General features: G+C 44.1%; 1 protein-coding gene across 3 annotated transcripts in view; it reads left to right on the forward strand.

Moving 5' to 3' along the window:
- The window catches only part of DIAPH3 (diaphanous related formin 3), a 502,952-nt gene that overhangs the window by 133,112 nt on the left and 351,972 nt on the right, over positions 1-17,868 (forward strand). For all 3 annotated transcript variants that reach the window (XM_065581159.1, XM_065581157.1, XM_065581158.1), the window contains one exon: positions 1,000-1,114. In XM_065581159.1, coding sequence (XP_065437231.1) covers positions 1,000-1,114 — 115 coding nt within the window. The remainder of the gene's footprint in view (positions 1-999; positions 1,115-17,868) is intronic.

The following is a 17,868-nucleotide window of genomic DNA, read 5'->3' on the forward strand; positions in this document are numbered from 1 at the left end:
CAATCTCCTATTATGGCTTTACTTTTTCTTTCCTCCCCACTCTTTCCTCTTTCCTCCCTCTAGGGATTTCTGCTTCTATCAGTATTTCCATCTTTTCACTTGTCTTTAAAAATAATCAATTTAAAAAAAAAACATTTATTATTCTTTATATTAATACAAATGTTTGGACCAAAAAACTCAGTGTAAAGAGTTATCCATTGGAAAAATATAGCTAAAAAAATACTGTATTATAATTGTGTTTGAATCAGTTGCGTTCAGAGAAGGTCTCCCTTAAAACTGATAATGTCTTAAATCTACACTGTCAAATTTGCTATATTTCTATTCAGGGCACATTTAGACCCTTAACTAATAAGGTAGTACTGATAAAATATTTTATATTAAAATCTTTTTGTCTCTAGACATTTGTCATGAGCGCTTCAACATAAGTCAGAATTATTCTAACAATTCTAAACAAAAGTTGTTTAAAACTCAGTTTGTGTTAAAGATCTTGTTGTTTGTATTGACATCTTCTAAACACTAGAATCTAATTTATTTTAAACAATATTTTTAGTACATTAATATATTTTACCGTATTTTCAAAATTAGAAATGTTTGTAATTGTGAAAACAGTGATTGAAATACTCTGAATACTCTATGAACATGCAGCCTTTCAAGTGTCCAGTTATTATTTTGTATTATCGTACCACTTAGGAGTTCTAGTTGTGGACCAGAACTTCATTATGCTAGGCGTTGTACAAATGCAACAAAAAGACAATTCCTGTCTCAAAGAGGTTACAATTTAAGTACAAAACAAGGGACAACAGAAGAACAGATGGATACAGATAGATGGGAGTACAAGAAAACAATGAGACCGTGTTGTTCAGCATGGTCGACAGTGGTCTCAGCAACCAGTTGCTTCACGGTTGTTACGTCTTGTGTATACCTTACAGCAAAGTAGAATTTTAAGGAGGGTTATGCTACATATTTACAAGGAAGCTTTGATATCTCTTTGATTTGCAGATTAGGCCACATGAAATGACTGAAAACTGTTTCTGGGTAATAGCAGATGAAGACAAGTATGAGAATGCTGATTTGCTTTGCAAACTGGAGCTTACATTTTGTTGTCAAAAGAAAGGTAAGTAATTTGTTGACTTGATTTACTACTTTTAAAGCTGTATTTTCTAATCAAACATATCATTTGTAATCCCAGCCTACTAATTTTAAAGAATATTCTATATCTCAGAGGTAGGCAAAGTTCAGAAGTGGTGTGCCGAGTCCTCATTTATTCACTTTAATTTAAGGTTTCGCGTGCCGGTAATACATGTTAACGTTTTTTAGAAGGTGTCTCTCTCTAAGTCTATATTATATAACTAAACTATTGTTGTATGTAAAGTAAACAAGGTTTTCAAAATGTTTAAGAAGCGTCATTTAAAATTAAATTAAAATGCTGATTTTAGGCCACCAGCCTGCTCAGCCCGCTTCCAGCCTGGGGTTCTGTTCACCTGTACCTGCAGCAGGCTGAGCAGGGTCTGTGGCCGGGGCGCCGGCTGGCAAGGGGCTGGCAGCTGGGATCCCAGACCTGGGGGGGGGGAGGGGTTCAGGGGTCAGGGCAGAGGGTGCATGGCAGAAAGTTGGGTGTGTGTGTGGGGGGGGTTCAGAGGTCAGGGCAGAGGCAGTGCGGAGTGTTCAGGGCAGAAGGCCGGGGATTTGGGGGAATTCAGGGGTAAGGGCAGAGAGCTGGGGGTGTGTGGGGGTACAGGGCAGAGAGCTGGGGGTGTGTGGGGGTACAGGGCAGAGAGCTGGGTGTGTGTGGAGGTGCAGGGCAGAGGGCTGGAGTGTGTGTGGAGGTGCAGGGCAGAAGGCTGGGTGTGGGGGGAGTTCAGGATAGAGGGCTGGGGGTGTGTGTGGGGTGTAGAGTAGAAGACTGGGGTGCTCGGCTCGTGGGGATGCTCCCAGCCCCCTGCCCTGAGCGGCTCACGGCAGGGGGCTGGGAGGGATATGCCCTGTTCCACCCCCTTCCCCCAGGCCTCTCTCTGCCTCTTCTACGTAGCAGCGAGCACGCTGCCACTTGGCTCTGCTCCGCTCCCCGTCCCAAGGGCTATTGCCAGCAGGGAGAGGGAAGGGGAGGGGGAGGAGAAGGAGGAGGGGCTGGAATGCACCAAGCTGTGGGAAGAAGCGGGGGAGGAGGGAAGCTTGGCTGCTGCAGGACCAAGCTTCTGCCTCCTGCCCCCGCAGGGGAGAGCGGTGGGCGGGGGGGATGCTGAGTGGGGCGGGGGGCCGGGACCCCCCCGCCGGGGCAGGAGGCAGAAGCTTGGTCCTGCGGTAGCCAAGCTTAGCTTCTTCCCCCAGCGTGGCGCTTTCCGGCCCCTCCGCCCCTTCTCCTCCTCTCACTGAGCAGGCAGCGTGCCACTCAAAATCGGCTCGCGTGCCGTAGGTTGCTGACCCCTGATATATATCAAACACTTTGACTTTCCATATTTTACGTGAGAGCACATAAAAATATGCAGTCTGAAAAATGGTAAATTTTAGAGTCACACTTCATTTTTATTAAAGTAATATTCTATCCCATCATTTTGAAAGCAGTATGTAATGTGTGAGTTAGAACAAAAATTTCTGTGAAAAACACCAAAATGCTTCCTGGTATTTTCAGACTTTTGTTCCGTCATATTTAAGAATATCTGTTCATACAACATAAGAAGATTAGCTATTGTCAAACTAGTGAGTCTCAATGTAGAGTCCAGAAGTTATGGTGTTTAGCTTGCAAATATACATGGTTTATTGATGCACCAAGGATACAGACAAGCCCACATTGAACAAATATTGCAGCAATTAAACATATGAGTATAATTGACCCAGGCTTTCTGGGAAACAGTTCTTGGTAATGTTTTTTTCACGAGGTTCCCTCCTTCCTACATATGAAGTCCTGCTCTTCCTCAGTCTGTCCCTAACCCAATTTTTTGAGGCCTGTGGAAAGGTCAGCTATCCCACAGGTAATCAGAGAGCAGCCCCCTCTCTAAAGTAGTTTCATTTAGCCTGCTCCTGGTTTTCTTCTCTTTCTCTACATTTGCTTTTTGAGTATGTTACAACCAAGGATTTCCCCTTCAGAGCCTGTGGTTGTGTTGCTACTTTCCTGAACAGGAAAATGAATATTTTCATGTCCCCGTGACATCTGAGAGTCTAAAGTGTGAGCTGTTTCCCTTGTCCCCGAGGAGACAGACCAATAGATTTGATGGCATCTAAAGCATTAGGACTGCCCTTGGCAGAAATTCTCCGAAATTTTCACTTTCAGTGATAGGGCATATTTCTATCACAGATATATTGAAGTATGCTCTTAAGGAGATGCCAAAATAGATATGTATATCTTCACTAACATTGACTGTTGAGGAATACACTATGACATTCTATACTGATACAGATATAATTGTTTCTGTACCTAGTTAACTATGTATGAACCTACCATCAGAATAATGATTGTGATGATTCTTTTTATTTCTTAGGTGCTAGTGGCATGGTTTCAGATTTTGATGTGGTATTAAGAAGAACAGTAGATTAACAGAATCTGATCCCTTTGTTATGTTACATGGCAAGAATTACCTTGATTTCAGGTATCAGAGGGGTAGCTGTGTTAGTCTGAATCTGTGAAAAGCAACAGAGGGTCCTGTGGCACCTTTAAGACTAAGAGAAGTATTGGGAGCATCTGAAGAAGTGAGGTTCTTACCCACGAAAGCTTATGCTCCCAATACTTCTGTTAGTGTTAAAGGTGCCATAGGACCCTCAGTTGCTTTATTTCAGGGTGATTGATAAGTTATAATTTATTAGGATTGCATCCAGCGATGCATTTTACAGGCTTTTGCAGAACAGATACCCTGAGAGACTTGCAGTCTAAAATGTAGATGTGATGGTGAAGATGAGAAGAAGAACGGGGTGAGATTGAACATGGCTGTATTAACTTCATGGGGTGACTGATTTTATTTTTCTTTGTAAAGAAGTTTTTTGTGTTAGTTCGTTTATTGTAGATTCTATGCCTGAAGTGAGTTTCTACGAAATACTTGAATGAAGTGAGTCTGGTGGCTTTAGAATTAGGTATATGGAGGGTATCCCTGACATAGGAAGTAGCCTGGGAGTGGCAGATGAAGGTAATGTCATGACTCGTTGCATTGACAAAACTGAATAAGTGCTGGGGACACCATAGTAAACCAGAGCACTTATTGAGCAACATTGCCCCTTTATGTCCTTCAGAGTATGGACAAGAAGTTTGAATTTCATCTTTAGAGTGATGGGTGCATTAATGGATGAGTCCTTGTTGTTTGTTAATTTGGTAGGAAGGAATTTGAATGAGCCAGTAAGTTTACTGAAAATGTTTAGTAATTTCAGCTGCACGCTTACTAACCAGTGAAAGTTCTGGTAATAATATGGAAGGTAATGACAGTTTATTTTACTGTCAACTTCTGTTTTTTTTTTTTTTTTCATTTTTCTTACACTTCACATTTACCCCATCCCTTCTAGATTTGTTGGTGCTAAAATGATAAGCATGTGGCAAAATGGCCTGAGCCAAAAAAAACCAAACAAACATGCATTCATGTTTAAATAACTCACTTCTCCAGCTACCTATGCACTATTGCTTTTTTAGCAAAGCACTGTCTGATTGGCAGCATTTTGAAGTCTCTGATTTGTATATGATTAGTTACATTATTCTCAAAAGGCATGCCACTGCAACAAACATAAGAACAATGTATGCAAGGCTTCTTGTCAACAGATCAGAGTTGAAAAAAAAATCAGATTTGGAAAAAAAAAAAAAGCCTGTTCTTCTTTAAAAGCTGGCTCCTGTCTGTATTCCACTGTTGGGTAGGCATGTGCTCTATGCGCTTGGAGTAAGAGAACTTTGAAAGACATGTGCATGTGCGCTTGCTTTCCTCATACTTTCAGCTGAGGAGATGAAGGGTGGGGTTGGCTAACAACCTCTCCAGTTCCTTCATACTGCCATATTGCTTGTGTCAGAACCTCCAGTGTCCTGAGCTCTCCTTCAATTTTTCATGCTGTACGTATTAAACATTGCATTAGTGCTTTTTCTATGTAGTTACTCGTAGAAGATATAAAAACTATAGAAAAGTTTTTGTAGTTTGATTCCTCATCTCTGGGGCAACCCTCCCCTCTCCCTCCCATACCCTCTTATGGGTATTGGACTGTGCCCAGAACTCTGGGCTTCAAGAGTTGTCTCCTGCCCCCATTCCTTTTGGTCAGCAGTGACTATCTGCACTGCTTGTACTGTCCTGGGGAAGCACACGTCACAGCTAAGTGCAATATTTGCTGCTCCTTCTCTGGCTGTATCCATTAGTCATGGGAACGTAGGCTTAGAAAATACCTCATAGAAAAGGCCAAGAAGCCACAGTCGGACCTTGGCCAGGGCACCCTTCCTGTACGTCATGGAATGCATATCTGCCATGATGTCCAACTCTGCTACAGGGGAGCCTGTAACCACAGACCCCATCAGTCTCTCATCAGGAAGGCAGAAAACAATCGCACAAATATAAGAGCAGTTCCTCTTCGTAGTTGGCTACGAAATTGTCTGACACAACTCCACATAACTCAAGCAAACCTACTCTGTCAACCTCTTAGGACATACTAAGTCTCAGAGCCAGGACTCTAAAGCCCATAAAGTGAGGCTGCTTCAGTATCAGACCTTGTTCTGGTAACAGCCTTTTCATCGGTACAATCAAAGTTGAAATTTCAGGATCAGTCAGTTCCAGTGTGATCGGAGTTGCTGCCAATGATGGTAGAAATACGAAGTCTCTCTCCTCCGACCCCTTCGTGATGAGTGAATTGGACCTCTCATGCTCCAGGGAGGTTCAGAGACTTGTCACATCAGAGGAAGTCTTTGCTTTTCCCCCATCATTGGGACTTTCCCACGTAAGGGTCCTTCATTTGAGCCAAGAGCAACTTGCTCGTCTCTCCTCTGCCAGAAGACACCCTTTCTGTTGGCTATAACGTGCAAAAAGAGTCAGCGAAGTATAAGCCTTAATGCCGTAACCTCCTTATACTCAAGTCTTCAGAGACAAGATATCCTTAAGGACAAATTCAAACTTTTTTATCTAAGGTAGTTTTACCTTAACCAGGGGATAGAGTTCATCGGAGCAGTGTTTGACTCGACCTGCGCCAGGGCATTCCTGCCACTGGAGAGATTCAAGGCATTGGTAGACCTCATCACAGAAGTCTCGGCATTTCCCTTGACCATGGCCAGAGTTTGCCTGCGCCTCCTAGGTCACATAGCAGCGTGCACATATGTGTTGCGCCAGGCTCCGGATGTGACCCTTGCAGCAATGGCTGGTGCCATCTATTCCCAGTCCAGGGACCACCTGGAAAAGATTGTTACTATTCCCATGACTATACTTACCTCGCTGCGATGGTGGACCAACCCTGTGAAAGTCCTGGAAGGAGTACCCTGCGATGGCACTCCTCACTCAGTCGAGTTGGTTTCGAATGTCTTGGACCTTGGCTGGCAGGTGCACCTCGGCAATTTCCATACCCAGGGTATGTGGTCCCCATGGTCCCCAGAGGAAATGACGCTACACCGTAAACATCAAAGAGCTCAGGGTTGTCTGCAGGGTGTATGCGGTCTTCCTACCTCACCTGTCGGGCAGCGTGGTCGGAGTCTTGAAGGACAACACAGCCTCGATGTTCTATATCAACGGGCAAGGGGAGCGCGATCCTCGGCCCTCTGCCAAGAGGCACTCCATCTCTGAGACTTCTGCATCGACCACAGACTCCACCTAGAAGTGTGTCACCTCCTGGGTGCCAAGAACGTGCTTGCCGATCACCTAAGCAGGGACTTCTCTTACCATGAGTGGATGCTTCATCCGGAGGTAGCCGGCACGACCTTCCAGAGGTGGGGAACTCCCCAAGTGGATTTGTTCGTCACCAGGCAGAACAGGAGGTGCCACAGGTATTGCTCCAGACAGAGTCTGGGCAAGGGCTCCCTCTCTGATGCCTTCCTCCTGCCCTGGGCAGGAAGCCTGATGTATGCGATCCCTCCAATTCCGCTCATCAGCAAGGTCCTAGCGAAAATCAAGAGAGACAAAGCTCAGGTTATCATGATTGCCCCAGCGTTGCCGTGCCAACATTGGTTTGGGATGCTATTGAGGCTGGCGGCAATCCATCCGTGGACCCTGCTGAACTGAACTGACCGGACCTGCTGTCACAAGATCACGGTCGACTCTTGCTCCCCAACCTTGCGTCCTTCCACCTCATCACATGGATGGCTGAACCCTGAGGAACGGGCCTGTTTGGAAGGGGTCCAGAAGTTCTTCCTTGAGAGTAGAAAACCCTCGACTAGACAGACTTACCTGGCAAAGTGGAGAAGGATCTCCTGCTGGGCGGCTGAACGGGGCATCTACCCTTCGCATTCTTCAATCCAATTGATTTTGGACTACCTGCTTAATTTGAGGAACCAGGCCTGACACACACTCTTCTATCAGAGTGCATCTGGCGGCCATTTACGCCTTTCATCCGCTGATCCAGGGGCAGACGGTGTTCTCCCATCACATGGTCTGGTTTCTGAGAGATCTTGAGAGACTTTTCCCACAAGTTAAATCGCTCAGTGGAATCTCAACTTGGTTTTGTCCAGGCTCACGGTCCTACCCTTTGAGCCATTGTCCTCATGCCCCCTGCCTCGCCGATTGTGGAAGGTAGCTTTCCTGATTGCAGTGACATTGGCGAGGCAAGTCTCCGGGCTGCGAGCCTTGACCTCAGAACCGCCATACACGGCCTTCTTATAAGGACAAGGTTCAGCTGCGGCCGCACCCGGCCTTCCGTCCCAAGATGGTCTCTATTTTCCACAGGAGCCAGGACATCTTTCTTCCGGTCTTCTGCCCAAAGTCCCATGAGACTAGTAAAGAGGCACCTTCATGCTTTGGATGTAAGAAGGGCCCTGGCTTTCTACCTACATCAGATAAAGCCTTTCCATAAGTCGACTCATCTTTTCTTCTTTACAGCTGATATGATGAAGGGTCTCCCAGTGTCCACGCAGAGGATTTCTAACTGGATCACCTCTTGAATTTGGACCTGTTATGAGTGGATGGGAGTCCCTCCGCCACCGATTGTCAGAGCCCACTCAACAAAAGTGCAGGCATCTTCGGCATCCTTCCTGGCACACTTCCCGATCCAGGACATCTGTCGAGTCGTGACGTGGTTCTCGGAGTACACATTCATGACCCATTATGCCATCATTCAGCAGGCCAGAGATGATGCTGGGTTCAGCAGAGCTGTATTGCAATCTACATGTTCATGAACTCCTACCCATCTGTCAAGGCTGGATCCCCACTTTGAACTTTAGGGTACAAATGTAGGGGCCTGCATGAAAACTTCTAAGCTTAACTACCAGCTTAGCTCTGGTTCGGCTGCCACCATTTCAATGGATTCCCTTCCTGGGAAGCCTTGAAAAACCTTCACCAAATCCCTGGTGAAAACAAATCCAAACCCCTTGGATCTTAAAACAAGGGGAAATTAACCATTCCCCTCCTTCCTCCCACCAACTCCTGGTGAATCAAGATCCAAACCCCTTTGGATCTAAAACAAGGAAAAATCAATCAGGTTCTTAAAAAGAAGGTTTTTAATTAAAGAAAAAGGTAAAAATCATCTCTGTAAAATCAGTATGGAAATTAACCTTACAGGGTAATCAAACTTAAAGAGCTCAGAGGACTCCCCTCTAGTCTCAGGTTCAAAGTACAGCAAACAAAGATAAACACTCTAGTAAAAGGTACATTTACAAGTTGAGAAAAACAAAGGAAAACTAACACGCCTTGCCTGGCTATTTACTTACAAGTTTGAAATAGGAGAGACTTGTTTAGAAAGATGTGGAGAACCTGGATTGATGTCTGGTCCCTCTCAGTCCCGAGAACGAACACTCTCCCAACCAAAGAACACAAACAACAGCCTTCCCCCCTGCAAGATTTGAAAGTATCTTGTCCCCTTATTGGTCCTTTAGGTCAGATGCCAGCCAGGTTACCTGAGCTTCTTAACCCTTTACAGGGAAAAGGATTTTGGAGTCTCTGTCCAGGAGGGGTTTTTATAGTATTGTACACAGGACAGCTATTACCCTTCCCTTTATAGTTATGACACCATCTCCGAGGGGTATGGCTTGGGAGTCACCTAAGTTGAATGGACGTGAGCAAACACTCGAAGAAGAAAAGACAGTTACCTTTTTCTATAGCGGTGTTCTTTGAAATTTGTTACTCATGTCTATTCCACAACCCGTCTGCAAATGGATAACTTCCTGTATTACCCCAACTTATACAATGTTCCTACAGACATAGCTTATTTGGCAAGAACATAATCAATGTCATCAATCGTGTTTTTTCAGTCATGTCTCAACATTGGACATATGCAGGGCTGCTCTGTGGTCTTCCACATGTGGCCTTGCACACTTGTTTGTTAGATATTATACATTAATGGCATCTAGATCACATGCTAACTTTGAGAAGGCTGTTCTGCAGTCTGTTTTCCCGGAGTTTACCTGATTGTAGGGTTTTGATTAGCTATTTTGAGGTTACCGACTGTGAGATTCAATCTTTTAATCCCTAAGTTTTCGATAGCGTTTTTTTGAACCCACAATCCCTTTTCCCCATGATTTTTAGCTCCCCTGAACACTATCAGGCCATTCACACGGGTCATAGGGCTTGCTTTAGAGACATTTTTGGTTGTAAGCCTCAAGGCCTCGCAGAGAGCTCTGGGCGTCTTCCTATGACCCTCACTCGTTTTAGTCATTTACACTTGCACACAAACGCTGAGGTAAGGCCTACAACCAAGGCCTATCCTTGTGGGAACCCTGACTCCCCGCCACTTACCCGTGGCTCCTTTCGGGGAAACCAAAAAGGTTGTTAGGCGAGTTTGGCAGCAAAGGTTCGTATTCAGCTTACTACTTACCCGACCCAGGGCCTACAGGCAGTCCTCCACCGATAACCCAAATAGAGATTTAAAAGGTTTTTCACCTATTCAATGCCGGCTGGGTTTGGAGGGGAATGGTTCGCGGTCTTTTGGTTCAGTGGACAGTTTGTGGATCCGAGTCATGGCACCAAGATTGTTGTGGAAAAACGACCACGCATTGAGTTTGGATTAGAATCGCCTGAGGCCTTTTTATTTTTATGCATGCATGGGGGGTACCAGTGAACTAGCAATTCCCCTGACTACAGATTTTTAAATAGCTTATATAGCATAAAACCACAATTAAGTAATGTATACTTATCAACATTATTGCCATATTTGGAATACATTCCCCAAAAAAGGGAATATAGCTTAGCAAGCTTTTCTGTTTTTCAGTCTGCCCCTTTGCGGGTTTTTGCTTTGTAACCTGACATTTATTAATCATAATTTGTTACAAAGGTTAATTCTACTTTTATAATGTCTACAGTTTAGTTTTGCTTTTATGATTTTTGTTTACCCTTTTCCTTTTACTCTCTTCCTCCCCCCCCCCGCCCCTTTTCTTCTTCCTTTAGGCCACACATACAGTTCACCTGACCCTACATACAGTTCACTTGACCAAAGTTTAGGCCTTAGACTATTTTTTCTCCACAGTTATTTAATTATTATTACCATACTGCTTATTTAGTATTACTCCTTGCATTCACTGACACTCAGTACTACTTTAAAGGTGAAATTGTAAAAGGAAGGATCTGCCTATTTCAGCTATTTATTTTATCACAACTGCATCTAAAATGATAGTACCATAGAGTAACAACTATATATTTTGCTCAAATATGAGAATTCAAGAATAGTCCAGAAGGAAGAGAGGCAGTCATTAAGAAAGAAGTATAAAATAAAAAAGTTTACTAACCTGAAGATCCTGCATGTTTAGACATGTTCCTGTCATCCTCTTCAATGCAGCTTCCTCCTGAGAAGTAACACTTCTCATGATGTTGTTTCATTTGGGCAACCAGGCCTTACATTTCTTTGTTGCAGTGTTTGCATTTTGCACGCTGCCTGTCTTACTCACAGGTAGAGGAACTTAATTAAAAGATTACCACACTGGGTCTCTTTTATGGCCTGCTGCCATTATAGGTTTTCCCTTTTGGTGAGAGAATGGTATGGTATATCTCAAATCAATGAAGGCTACACTCAGAAAGACCTCAAGACTTCTGCAATATGCTGCTCAAACACTTTTGTTTCTACTGCCTGTCCCTCCCTTCTCACATTTATCTCCAAACTTTTTCTCCTTGTCCAGATCTATTCCACCCCCAACCATCTTCTATTCATTGAACTTTTTGAAACTTTGCACTTTTAGAGAGAGGTAAGGGCTTGACTCTGTGTACACATTTGCAGAGGGACAATAGGATTGAGGTCTGTTATTTCCCGCCTCTATTTATTTATTTATTTATTTATCTATCTATCTATTTATTTATTTATTTTAAAACATTTTTGCTGTTAACAAGCATGTAATCTTTGGAGACACAAATCTACAGTTTGAAAACTGCAAAACTAAGCATCTCTGATAGTATCTTCTAGACTTAGCACTGAGTCCCATTGGGTAGATAGAAAGGTTAACCTAAAATAGTCTATACAGAAGCCCCTGGAAACCCCTAAGATTGGGTCCCTAGTCCATGAATTGGAAGTCATTTACAAAACTTTTCTTAAACATTACATGAATATATTGTCTCATACTATAGAATTAGAATTCATAATTTTCCAGAAAAAAAACTGATTTAAATTAAAAAAAAATCTGATGTTTTTGATGTTTGAAAAATATCAATCCTTTTTATCCACCCTGGTTTCCATAGGCTAAGTCCTTAGTTATGCTGTGAACACTTACCAATAGACATTTTCTCATGATTCGTAAAGCTTTATTTTTGTCAAGCAGTGCTTCTCTGTCACACCTGTTCAAATGCAGCAGAGTGTTTGTTCATTGAGCTGTTACGACCATTCCTCTTCAAGTAGATGCAGCTGTGATTTTAACTTAGATATCTGCATGCTCACCGTTTTGAGCCAGAGAATTTTGCTTTGCAGTACTTGTAGGAGGCAGCACTTGTGCCTCATGACTGTAGCCCTCCCCCGGTGCTGCTTTGACCGCCCTCGATTCCTTATTACTGTCTGTGGCTGGAGTCAGAGTTCTGTGTTCTTAACTTCACAATCTCTGTCTCTTTATGATTTGCTCTAGTTGTACGTTGTTAGTTAGTACTCTTAGTATTAGTATTATTTAGATTTAGTTAAGTATTTCCCTGGTGATGCCCTCACCATGGTTCAAGCATTATCCACTGTGTGGGGGAGTTATCGCCAACAGCAATCTCCTCATGCAGTGCTTGCTATGCTTGGGCAAAGATGGCTCAGGTAGCTAGAGACGTTTTCCTAAAACAGGTCACATGGCCTGCTTTGTCACTGATACATATGTTGGATGAGAGGTTGCCCTTGAGTTCAAGAGTGCGCTATCGTTTTATGCTCTGGAGACGGTGATTCTCAGAAGAGATGGAAGAGGCGCTCCCTGGTGAGTGCACTGAGGAAAAGATTGGGTGAGACCTTCCAAAGCTAGTGGACACTCTTCTGCATCCTCCCAAGACTTTGGACTAGCAGGGTATTACTGCCAGTGTGCAGGATGGAGAAGGTCTTTCCAACTGTTCCATGGTATTTTGTAGAGAGGCCAGAGAGTCCCTACTGTTGACTCTGGTTCTGACTTCAGGGCATCCATTCAGTCCAGGACCGATGCTGGCACTAGCTCTGTCCACTTCGGCAGCATATCAGTTGGCAACAGACTTCTTCGGCTTTGGGCCAGGACTTTGCTAGGCTGTGTAGTTTCCAGTCCCACCATCTGGATAGGCTTCTGAACCTTTGGGTCCGTCTGTACTGCATCCCAATGTTTCTCTGCCGCACCCTCTGGAAGTGGGTTCAGTGCCAGGCTTGGCACAGTGGACTTCCTTAGCACTGCTGCATTTTCTCCTGCTGGTGTTACCGTGGCGACATTCCCCGCCATTTTCTTCAGCAGCATCAGCTACTTCATCCTGTCCATAATGTTCTGCTATGGGTAGGAGAAAAGTTTAGTTCTCAAGATCAAAATTTTAATCTACTTAAGGAAGCAAGCTGTGATTACTTTTGAAACTGATTTTCATATGAAGTTTCTCCAAAATATGGCAAAAAATAGTTGAGAAACACAAGTGCAAAACCTGGGGAATGTTACATGAAAATTTTTTGGTTCTCTTGTGTGTCTGTATTACCTAAATAGAGAAATTTTGGAATAAAATTAAGATATTCTGAAAAAAGTGGTTGTTCTGCTTCTTTCCTGTATACAGTGTCAGAGAGATGTGTATCAAATGGGATTTTTATGGATTTTTTTCTTAATATGAGAGAGAATTTCTTAGGATGAGCTCTTTCTTGAATTAATAATTGAATAACTATGGCATAGGCACTTCAAATTAATATAAGTTCAGCAGACTAATAATGGGTGATGGTTCTGGATCATCGGTAATGAACTGTATTGTATTCTAATATCACTGGGGCAGGAAAGCAGGTTGCTGCAAGAGATGTCATTAAATAGGTTTTAGAGCAATTATAGTCTGCTGGATAGAATCTCTTATTTTGTATTCCACAGGTAAAAAGTTCTAGGAACTTAACTGGAGGAAAAACTACAGTTCTTGTACAGATAAGTTCAAGTTGGTATAAAGCACTTGATGTACCATGTTAAACCATTTTAGTTTGGCTACACTTTTATAATTGAACATTTGTGAAATAATTGTTCTTCAAGTAATGTCCCTATGAGTGCTGCACTGTAGGTATGTCTGCATCCCTGCGCTGCTGATAGGTAAATTTTGGTAGCAGTGTCTGTTGGGCTGGCACATGCACTGTCTCTTCCCCACGCTCCCCCCCCCCCCCCCCAATGCTCTGCCAGGAGTCTAACCAGTGTTCAGCAGGCAAACAGTTCATTCTCAACTGCCCCTGGCTAATTTATAATTGTTTCCTTACTTTAGCTACCTTTTAGAGCTTCCTTTTTCTTTTTTGCTCCTTTACCTTTTATTTTATTAAAAAAACACCCCCACTTTACTTTACTTAAAACTACATTTTTCTTCTATGCCACCTGCCCTGCCCCATATCTGGGGACCCCCCTGGAGAGAGAGTGCCCGGTTCACCAGGCTTCAAGAAGCATTTTAATTGCAAAGAATCTATCCCAGTGACTGATGGCCGTTCTCAGTGCGTCTGCTGTGTGGGAGAGAACCACATCCCCCAGAAGTGTGTTTTATGCCCGACAATTGAAAGCCAGATCCAGAAAGGATAGAGAACTGAGACTTAAGCTTCTCCTAATGTAAGTGGCCCTCCAACCACCATCAGAGCCGCACCAGGTCTCCGAAGGGTGGGAATCCTCACTGCAACCCTCCGCATCTAAGGAAGTTGAGCCCAAGAAAACAACCATGAGCTGCCACACAAGACTTCTAAAAAAAGGCTGTGAGTCCCCACAGCGAGCCTTGACCAAACTGAAAATGATCTCTGGTTCCTTTGGTATCATCAATACAGATGGCACCGAAGATGTGTAAATTTGGTACCCAGAGCTCTTATGGTACCACCTGACAGAATTGCCTAAGGACCCAATAGGCACAGGCAAGTAATCATCGGTATTGGTATCACCAATTCCTTCGGTGCAGACATCTCGGCACTGCCAACCACTACTGGTACTGATGCCGATAGCACTGCCTGACTTCCAGTACACGACAGACCTTTTGGTGTCTGATGCACCCGACTCACCTATACTTGTTACCGGTGCCCTGGTACTGAGTCCACCAAGAGCTCTAGACTCGCTGGTGATATGCCATGCACCCCATTTTTAGAGTGCTGAGTCAGACAGTGACCAAGGAAAGACAGTCTCCTGTCGCTCTTCCCATCCTCTCTACAATACCCATTTCCAATATTGACCTCAACCGTACTGACCCTCTGGTCCCCAGACCTCCTGGTATGAGCAGCTATGGTTCCAACATTCAGGACCCTTCCTACCCAATTAGTGGCCTTACTGGGATTCTAGCTTGGCCTATTAGGAGCCAGTGAGACACCCTCCTTTGGCTGCTGCATCGAGGGTGTCCAAACCTCCTGAATGTTTAAGAGAGGAATAAGAGGCTAAAATCGAGGAGGAGACTTACCACCCCCCTCTCCCCCCGATGAATTTCTCATCTTCATCACCACTGATGCTCCCTCCACTGTCGTTGGCAGATGACTTCAAGCTTTTGAAGCTAGGTCAGAGAGTGGCAGATGGATTACAACTACCATTACAAGATGTGATCGAATCACATCATAGACTCATAGACTTTAAGGTCAGAAGGGACCATTATGATCGTCTAGTCTGACCTCATGCATAACGCAGGCCACAGAATCTCACCCACCCACTCCTATAATATCCCCTAACCTATATCTGAGCTATTGAAGTCCTCAAATCATGGTTTAAAGACTTCAAGGTGCAGAGAATCCTCTAGCAAGTGACCCGTGCCCCACGCTGCAGAGAAAGGAGAAAACCCCCCAAGGCCTGTGCCAATCTGCCCTGGAGGAAAATTCCTTCACGACCCCAAATATGGCGATCATCTAACTCAGATCCTTACCTCATCTATCATCCCATCACAGGCCATTGGGCATATTTACCACTAATAGCCTAATTTTGGCAATTTAATTGATCCTTGAGTATCCCATCATACCATCCCCTCCATAAACTTATCAAGCTTAGTCTTGAAGCCAGATATGTCTTTTGCCCCACTGCTCCCCTTGGAAGGCTGTTCCAGAACTTCACTCCTCTGATGGTTAGAAACCTTCATCAAATTTCAAGTCTAAACTTCCTGATGGCCAGTTTATATCCATTTGTTCTTGTGTCCACATTGGTACTGAGCTTAAATAATTCCTCTCCCTCCCTGGTATTTATCCCTCTGATATATTTATAGAGAGCAATCATATCTCCCCTCAGCCTTCTTTTGGTTAGGCTAAACAAGCTAAGCTCTTTGAGTCTCCTTTCATAAGACAGGTTTTCCATTCCTCGGATCATCCTAGTAGCCCTTCTCTGTACCTGTTTCAGTTTGAATTCATCCTTCTTAAACATGGGAGACCAGAACTGCACACACAAACTATTATACATTTTACATTCCTCTACCGTGTCCAGAGTAGCACTCCCTATTAATGAGGCTCTCTTGGACCCTGCCAAAGTCATATGGCAAATCCCTGCATCTGGGCTGCCAACATGCAAGTAGGCCGATAAAAAAAATTACATGCCAGCGAAAGACACAGAATTTCTCCTCTTACACACGTTACCTGAAATCCATCCCGTATGACCAGGACTGGAAGCGACTTGATCTTTATGGGAGGAAAAATATACTCATCAGCCACTCTCCAGTTCCATATTGCAAACTATTAAGCCGTAATGGCAAAATATGATTACATCAACTACTCAAAACTTAATTCCTTTATTGAGCAGCTTCCTGGTTCTCACAAGGACCAATTCAAAGCCATCATTAACGAAGGCCAACTAGTGGCAAAGACATCACTTCAGTTTTCACTCGACGCAGCTGACATGGTGGCATGTTTCATCTTCACTGCCACTGTGATGAGGTGAGCTTCTTGGCTGCACTTATCAGGTTTCCCCAAAGAGGTGCAAAACAACCATGGAGGACATTCCGTTTGAAGGCACAAAACTGTTCGGGGAAAAGACGGATGCTTTCCTCCACTTTGAAGGACTCCAGGGCTTCTCTTTGATCATTCGGGATTTATACACCTGGGCAGAAGAGAAAATATAGTTCTCGGCCTTCGTTCAGGCCCGCTCGACACAATATTCATCCCAACACACCTATGAACCCCAAAGGAAGAAGTCAATTTTCTCCAAACGGAAACCTTTGGGCCCTCCACCTACTTCAACCATCCACCTCAAAATGACAGTTTTGATGGGTTGGTCAAGGTACTGTCAGACTACTCTCTTCAATACCATCCAATGCTGGCAAACCTCTCCTATCCCTATGGATCCCATTCCGCAGCATCTGGGAACGAATAACCATCGACAAATGGGTATTGGAGATTATTCAAGAAGAGTACTCCATCCATTTCACCTCCCTTTTCCTCTCCCCTCCGCCCACCCTTCCCCATTCCTCTTTAGGGACCCTGCTCACGAGAGCCTGTTACAACAAGAGATAGACCATCTCCTTAGTGTAGGAGCCATAGAACTAGTGCCCCTACATCTAAGAGGCAAAAGCTTTTCATCTTATTACTTTCTGATACCCAAGAAAAAGGGAGTCTGAAGACCCATACTAGACTTCAGGGCGCTCAACACATTTGGCTCATAAGTACAAGATGGTCATTTGGTCAACAACTATTCCAGTGGTAGAAAAGGGAGACTGGTTCTTGGCCCTCGACCTCCAAGATGCTTCATTCTACATTTAGATCATACCATGTCACAGACAATACCTCACATTCACAGTTGGCCCGTACCAGGACAGAGTACTCCCTTTTGGCCTCTCCTTCGCCCCCAGAGTATTCTGTAAGGTGCTCTCTGTAGTGGTGCCGACTCATGCCTCCAGGGCATTATGATATACTCTTACCTGGAAAATTGTCTCCTCAGGGCGCATCCCTTTGTTGAAGCCCAGCGAGTTACCCATACCACTCTGGAACTATTCAAGAATCTGGGCCTACAAATCAGTGCACAAAAATGGACATTAATACTGGTACAGAGACTAGAATTCATAGGAGCTACATTGAGTCCATCCGAGCAAGGGTACCCTTCTCTCAACAGATTCCTTAGTCTCTCCATGCTTATAGAGACCGTGCAATCCAATTCTCAAATGTTGGCCAGACACTGCCTTCAGCTTCTGAGGCATTTGGCTGCGGGCACATTGGTGATAGCTCATGCCAGACTTCACATGAGATTCCTCCAGTCATTGTTCGGTCTGTAAACCCAACTCAACC

This window comes from Chrysemys picta, chromosome 1 (genome assembly GCF_011386835.1).
Source record: "Chrysemys picta bellii isolate R12L10 chromosome 1, ASM1138683v2, whole genome shotgun sequence".
In the NCBI taxonomy this organism is placed as follows: Eukaryota; Metazoa; Chordata; order Testudines; family Emydidae; genus Chrysemys; species Chrysemys picta.